We start from the raw sequence: 7,736 nt of genomic DNA, 5'->3' as shown, positions 1-7,736 counted from the left end.
TCAACATAAGCTTTGCCAGGTGTCAACTGCAATGGAATCCTGGGGTGGCTGACTTAAAAAGGAGATAAAACAAACACTGTATTCTTCAAATTGAAAAATTTTCCCCAGGACAAGAAAGAAAATAAGTCTGGACCAGACTGGACTGATGAAAATTAATATAACCTGATGAATAATAATATAACCATTGTAATCATTAAAATAGATTTTTATCTGCTTTCACCTCTATGAAAGAACAACAGAAAAAGTAAGAAAAGCTCAGGGCCAGCATCTTTTATTATTTAAAAATTTGCACGAATGTGGAAAAGTTATCCAGAAAAAGTATAACTTTCCAAGGAGCATGTGGTATCTCAAACAATAATGCCTCATTCTCCATCCTGTTGACGAGGTTTTCTCAAATGGCAGAATTTTAACTACTGCCCAAAGTAGTATCCATCTTATTATTTTACATTAAAAAAAAATAATTCAAATTGTAAATGACCACTATTCACCAAAATGTACTTTTCTTCAACTGTAAGCATATTTCTGAATGATGTCAGGTGAGACAGTAAGGAACTGTTAACTGCTGAAGAGATAAAAATAGCAAATAAAAGCACTTTAAGAGTCTTCTTCCATAGGCACATCCTCTTGTAGCTTCTGCACCATTTTGTCCTCCAGCTGTTTTGGTGTACCTTCAAAAAAAGAAAAAAAAACAAACAAATCAAATTCAACATGTTTCTCTAAACCCAAAAAACTCTTTTTCTTTGAACAATATATGCATCTATTCCAGGTGAAACAGCCTAAATATATTGCCTGAAGAGCTGTTTATGAGCAAATCCATCAAGCTCAAAGGTATTTACTGCTAACCTCCATCACCTCCTAAACTGTTCTGTTTTAGCAGAAAAGCTGATGCTGGTTTCATGCAAAATCTAAAATGCAGTCAAACCTGTGTTTTCATCTGCTATGACAAGCTGATACAGCTGCCAATACCTGGCAGAACCTTGCAAAGGACTACAAAAAGTTCACTACTTATTACAGATCAATGGCCTTCTCACATTAGTTTTTAAATAAAGATTTGAGCCCTCCTGAATGCTGTGTTAGACAGCAAGAATGTTAACTCTCAATAAGAGAACCAAAAAGAAAAACAAAGAAAAAGAAAAATCCAAGATTTAGTTTGATTCTGCTCTCTGCCCAGTCAGAACTGCAGGATACCAAGAAGGGAGCTGATCTACCACACAGTGCTGTGCATCATTGATTTAATACAAGGAAAGCCAAACACAGCAATAAACACTTGAGTTTATTCCTTTCAATTCAGATATTTTTGCCTTAAAAAAAAAAAAAAAAAAAAAAAAAAAAAAAAAAAAAATCCACAAACAAAAAACAGGGGGGGAACAGATTAAACCAAAGTTTAAATGTATCCTGACAAAAATCTAAGAAAAAACATATAACAGTCTTCTAAGAACTACCTAATAATGAAGAAACAAAATTACTGGTAATTTTTTATAAAACAAGAGCTAATGGAAATGTTTTTAACTTGTCCTCATTACTCTATTTTGTTAAGTTTCTTTTTCAAAGTAAATAATTTATTTAAAATGTGACTTTACTGAAAGAACAGTATTTTCATGCAAGTTCTACACAACTGACTGACAAATTCAAGCAGCAAAGTTGAACTGTATTTTGTATCATTCAGTAGTAGAGCTTGTTGAGTTCAACTAACCAGTTCAAATGGAAGACTTAGATAAATGTACTGTATAATAAACATGCAGTTCATGGAGCACCAGGTATTGAGTGCAATTTAAAACACTCAAAACAAGGAAGAGAAAGGATGAAGGCAGGACTAGATAAATAAAAAAGGTATATTTGATTCAGAACAGACACTGCTTACATTTAGTGGCAAGAACTATTCTCCATATTCAATACACAAATTAATTGCAAGACAAATGTACAGGATTACTGATGTGTAGAATAAGTCATTCATCCTAAAACTGTGTAGGCAAACCAGTAGATCAAGTTCTTACCTGCATGGGGAGCACGAAGAAGGTGGATATTCTGTTTGACTTCTTTGATGTCTTCTGCCTTCTGCAACTCTTTGCTCTTCTTTAATCTGAGAAAGGGGAAAATTAGATTTAATTACCTTCAAAGAGGGGATGTATGCTTTCATTTTAATGCATGGTATCTCTCACTAAAGGTATGTACAGGCTGTAAATAACTATGATTAAGAGGAAATAAAGGTAAAAAGTATTTGAAAAGTATTTGAAAACCAAGAAACTACTGGATACAAAACCACCAAAAAAATGCAGCACAGTACCAACTCCTATCAGAATTTTGTTTAAATTTAAGACTGTATACAAACAAGTACTGTATTACATCTTTATCCTTGAGCGTCCAAAAGCTGCATTTCCTTGGACAGCCAGTAACACAAGGTAGAGCTCACCCAGCGTATTTTACCCCATCCCTTGGATGACTGTGTATATACAAAGCAAATCACTCTTTAAAACTGGATCATCCCATTTCTGGAAAGGTTGTCTAACACACACACACGCAAGGGGTTCCCATCACACAAATAATTCTCACCTGTTCATAATAAATCTGGCTTGGCGTTTTTGCTTTATTTGTTCCACCCTCTTCATTGCATCCACTGAAATAAAGCAGAATTGTTTTAAAGGTGCTTAAATCCCTGCAGCAGAAAATCCATGCTATTTTAGTAAAGCAGGTCTTACCAATATTCCCGTAATACCTAAATACCAGAGGTAACTCTTACACTATACAGAGGAAACTGCTCCTTCTCCAAAGAGCAGGAAAAGGGAATGTTCTGTGTAGCAATTCTGATTACTTGTATTTTACAACTTATTTATACTTCCACTTTTGTGCCTACGCATAATTTCTACAGTTAGCCATAACTGCAAAAGACTCTACCTGAAAAACTATGCAAGTTACCACCCTCTCTTTTGTGGCATTCATTCACATGAATATAAGCAGTTCTCCTATTTTATGGCAATTGATTTTATGAAACAAACTGAAGTGGAATGAGTACACAGACAGAAACAACTGCACCAATGTAAAAGGCTTATACTGGGAGCCTCTTAAAAAGCCAGAAAACCACTGAAGGGTTTTGGAGACAACAATTCAAAATAAAGGACTTCTGGTCCTCATTTTCAAATCAGTTTCTGAAAAAAAATATCAAGTGAAACTCCACACCTGTTTACAACTCAAACCTCCTTCACATGCTAACAATTTGGTCATAATTTCAAACACAATCACTACAAGCTGTCAGTACTCTAAGAAGTCTTTTGAAAACACATTCATCATAAGTAAAAATTTATCTTCTGTTTTTTTCCTCTAATGACTCACCCGTCTTGTTCCACAACTCTCTCTGGTATTTCACTGGTTCGTTCCTTCGTTTTTCAAATTCAAATGAATTATCCTGTATTAAAAAAAGTCAATACAGGCTATATGCAGAAGCTTATTTAGAGCAATACATTCTTACTGTAGCAGTCACTCATATAACTGAGTATTTTATGGGATTTTCTCCCCCCTTTCAGAAGCTCAGTTCCTAGACCTGAACAATCATTAGAGAGAAATATGAGAAGAAAATCGAGTTGAGTGCTTGACCTCAAAAGTGTCAGGAGCCACAGTGATTTGTCTGAAGAGAACTATTTACCACAACATCTCCCTCTGCTATTTTCTATTTAGCAAGACAAAAGGAACAGAGAAAACCCATGTGGAATAGGAAATACAGAGTAGATTAGACAGGTGGAGGGCGAAATTGAAAACCTGTAGATTCAAAAGCATTTATTGCAGGACCAGTACGTTCTACCCAACAGCTTGTAATTTTGAAATGGTCCCAAAAAAAAAAAAAAAAAAAAAAAAAAAAAAAAAAACAACCACTATTTCATTTTAAGAATACTGAAACAGTATTTCTAATATGAAATTGTGAAATATTTCAATCGATAACTCTGGCATTTGGGACAAATGCCATCCCCCAACCATGTCCCCTCATCCCCATGTGTTGAAGACAAAAACCCAGTTTCCTGGTCTGGTTTTTTTTTGCCAGGCACACTTAACTTTGTATCAGTTTTATCTGAGGACTTCTCCCTGCCCAAAGATGGTTTTCTGTTGAGGTAAAGCTGAGTTACACAGCACTAAGTTCATATACTGCCTTTATTCTTAAAATACGTTATATATCTCAAAATTGGAACATGCTGTCACATATTTAGACAGGTACAAAGTAATTTTAAGTTCACTTACTTTCAAAAAGGTAATTCAATGCCCAGAAACAACTCAAAAGCAAGAAACACAATTACTAAAGATGCTAATTAATCATGGGTTTTCAGAGTCACATTAAAAACTAAAACTACATTCTCTCCCTTGAAAGAACCAAGGAAGGCAGGAAATCACTGTCTAAAAATGCTTACTAAATTTTTAATATTCTGTAAAAAAATAGATAACTAAGTCACAGTAATTCTTAAATTATTTAAGGACTGTCCCACCAAATGGAAATGTTTAAGACTTCTACCACTGAAGCAACTTTGTTTTGAAATTGCATTTGAGGTCTCATGCTGTTTTTCAAACATTCCTATCTATGCAAAGGTTTTTCCTACACATTGCACACCTTAAAGAGACTTTACAGATAAATATTTTAGGGGTCTACACAGAGAGAATTCCTGAGATACCTGGTAAATCAGATTATTTGTACCAAAATACAACTACCAATTGTGTATGTACAGAGAGTAGAGGATTTATTGGTGGGAAAAAATGCCTTGGACTTGGGAGCCACCACGTGTCACCAGCACAGACACCTGACACACTGGCATCAACCCTGGGGGGGAAGATCCGGGTTTTAATCAAGCTGAATGAACAGCTCACTCTCAAGAAACTCAAACATTCTCTTCCACAATCCCTCTTCTCCCCAGCTCATTTCATTAAATGACAATGCTTTAAGCCACCTAACCCAGCCTGTGTGCCACAGGAAGAGACATTTTAGTGTGCTAATGTAATGTGTGAACCAGTTCAGATTCTTACCACTGTCAGTTCTTTGCCAGCTGCTTTACGGAATGCTTTAGTCCATCTCATCTTTCTGGGATTTCGCTTCTTCTTGAAGTTTCTGTGGCATTTTGATTTGCAGAATCTAAATATCTTAAAGAAGGGGATGATAAAGAAGAAAAATCTTAGTGAAATCGTATTATTCATGCCCCACTGCAAGTGTGATATCAAACACTGAGGATACTCTAACAATACTGCTCATTCAAAATTATATTCAGCTTCCAAATAACAGTATTTTCATAGAAAATACAGCTATTAACAAAAATAATTTCAAGCATTAATACTGTTTTCTCATTATAAAGTCATTTTTACAGCTGCCAGGGTTAAGCATAAGTACTTACAATTAAGCTGATTATAAATAAAATACACCTGAGTTCTGAGAATTACCAGCTGCAAAAATAACCATAAAGCCAAACCTTTAGTATGAACAAACAATTTTCTATAGCTGCCAGCACTTTTTAGATACAGTACCATCTTGAGAACAACAAAAAATCCTCACACTTCATACTGAATGCAACACACACAAAAACATCTCTTTTCTGGGATGCAGCCTTAAATCCCAAAGATAACCCTGCAGGAGTCCTAAGCACGTTAGTTAAATCCTGGACTGAATTTAGTGAAAGCTCTTAAAGCACGTGACAAAACGTTTTAACTAGCCTTTTTCTTGTTTCCCTATTTTTCTAGCTATTCTACAGAATACTAGACTCTTCACTTAAAAACGGCCAGAATTACATCACGTTATTCATGAAGTTTTGAAAACCCTCTTTTTCGACAGCCATATACAGCCATATCCTCCTTACCATCTAATACTCAATTCTAAAAGAATTTAATAGAAAATATGAAACTTTCAATTAAGGCAATCATCTTCGAATCGGTTTTTTTTTTGTTTGGTTTTTTTGTTGTTGGTTTTTTTGGTTTTTTTTTTTTTTTAACATTCTTCTACCGCGTCATTTCTCCTTAACTCAGGCACACCTGCCACTGTATTTTGCCTTTTCACAGACTATCTGTTCACGACTAATCTTTTTAAGAACACGGCCCTGGCGGCCGCAGTGAGCACGCAGCCAGCCCCGAGCTGTGTGACTCCTGCGAGCGCCGCAGCCCGGCCGGGATCCGTTCTGACGTCTGGGCCCGGGAAGGAAGCGATTTGAGCAAGCTTCGCTTCACGCTGGGGGCTCCGACGCCCCGCAGCAACGATAAGGAGCGCGGCAGAGACCGGGAAGCGATACACAGCATTCTGTGTACAAACCTGTCAGGCCGGCGCAGGGCCGGAGCGCGGCGGCCGCGCCGTTGTGACAGCCCCAGCTGGGTGAGTCACACCGCAGCCCGCAGCCCCGCCAGCGACACGCGGGCCCTCAGCGCCCGCAACCCGCCCTGCCCAGGGCCCAACACCCACCTGCTGCCACCTGAAGCCAAAGTCTGAAAATTAAAGGGTGAGGATTCTGTGTTGCCGCAGTGTATTATTTCTTACTAAAAATGGAAAACAAATCAGCCCCAACTCTTGCCGACAGCCACAGCAGCTGCCAGATTACTGCATCGCTCTAGATCTTTACATTTAAATATCAGTAAGACACGAAGTTCGCAGAGTCACAGAATAGTCAGAGTCGGAACGGACCCACGGACAACGAGGATTACTGACTCCAGCTCTTAAGCAAATGGCCCGTACAGGGATCGAACCCACGGTGTTCTAAGCACCGTGCTCTGACCAGCTGCGCTCATCTCGGGCTCCCGCCCGCCCACACACCCGGACGGTGCGTGCGGAGCCCAGCAGCGGCCCCGGCCCGGGACAGAAGCTCCGGCCGCGAGCGCCCCGCCTGAGGCGCGGCCGGTGACACCGAGCCCCTCTGGGGCCCGCCGGCACAGACGCAGGGAGCGGCCGTGAGCACTGCGGGGAGAGCGGTGCCGGTCGGGCGGTACCTTGCAGTCGTTGCGCACGAACATGACGCCGTGTCCCGGGTAGATGGGCCCCGAGCAGAAGTAGCATTTCTCGATGCGCATGGCGGCGGCGGCGGCGGCGGCGCGGGCGGAAGCGCGGCCCAGCTGACCGGAGGCGGCGGCGCGGGGCGGGCCCCGCTCCCGGAGCGCCGCCGCGCCCCCTGCCGGCGCCGCGCGGGCAGCGGGCCCCGCTCCTGCTTATAAAGGAGAAATTGTGTTCCAAGGGCGAGAAATTAACGAATCGGTACTAACATAAGGAGAGACAGAGTATTCCAAGAAAAAGAAAGGGAGTTAGATTTTTAGTTCTACAGTTGATTTACTGTAAATTCAGGCATCGCTTTCTGTGCTGGTTTTATATCTGTAAAATCCAAAATCTAAGCAAAGATTGAAGTCCTGTCTAAAACCAATGGTTCTGCACAGCATATAGGTACCTATTACTCCTGTTCCCTCTCCTAGAGTTACCTGTTTATTGTGAAAGGACCTAAATCCTAGGCCCTGTACCTTCCAAATTGTTTGGAATTAGAGAAGGTCTCTCTATTCTTCAGTTGTAGGATGCTGTCCCAACTCCGAGTCTGGAATCCTCCTTACCACAAGTCTTTTCCCCCACAATTCCTGCTTTTCCATTTAAAAGAAATTAACTACCCGAGTATCTGATGAAAAATCCATGTGTTGAATTGCATGTGCCTCTAAAGCATTTTTTGCTTTCTGGTTTCTAGTACAGCAAAAGAAAGGCAGTCAGCTTGGTGCTGTATTAAGAAATATCAGAGGAAGAAAGAAAAATTGCT

At 39.8% G+C, this 7,736-nt stretch overlaps 1 protein-coding gene across 1 annotated transcript; it reads right to left on the bottom strand.

The window, feature by feature from the left end:
* Positions 1-255: 255 nt before the first annotated feature.
* RSL24D1 (ribosomal L24 domain containing 1) lies at positions 256-7,052 on the bottom strand. Its single transcript, XM_040077579.1, has 6 exons — positions 6,934-7,052; positions 4,999-5,112; positions 3,328-3,400; positions 2,551-2,614; positions 1,995-2,080; positions 256-668 (listed from the first exon to the last, which is right to left on the bottom strand). Exons 1-6 carry the CDS (start codon positions 7,012-7,014, stop codon positions 595-597), a joined length of 492 nt encoding a protein of 163 aa, XP_039933513.1. The 5' UTR covers positions 7,015-7,052; the 3' UTR covers positions 256-594.
* Between the last annotated feature and the right edge of the window lie 684 nt (positions 7,053-7,736).

This window comes from Hirundo rustica, chromosome 13, assembly GCF_015227805.2.
Source record: "Hirundo rustica isolate bHirRus1 chromosome 13, bHirRus1.pri.v3, whole genome shotgun sequence".
Lineage (NCBI taxonomy): Eukaryota > Metazoa > Chordata > Aves > Passeriformes > Hirundinidae > Hirundo > Hirundo rustica.
This window is presented reverse-complemented; position numbering and strand designations above follow the sequence as displayed.

What these genes read in the sequence shown, in the direction of transcription:
- RSL24D1 (XM_040077579.1), bottom strand. Translation starts at nt 7,014, where the DNA reads ATGCGCATCGAGAAATGCTACTTCTGCTCGGGGCCCATCTACCCGGGA. An exon ending in GCCAGATTTATTATGAACAG is followed by an intron (nt 2,081 to 2,550) that starts GTGAGAATTATT and finishes CCCCTTTCTCAG; the next exon opens with ATTAAAGAAGAGCAAAGAGT. An exon ending in TCTTCGTGCTCCCCATGCAG is followed by an intron (nt 669 to 1,994) that starts GTAAGAACTTGA and finishes CTTTTTTTGAAG; the next exon opens with GTACACCAAAACAGCTGGAG.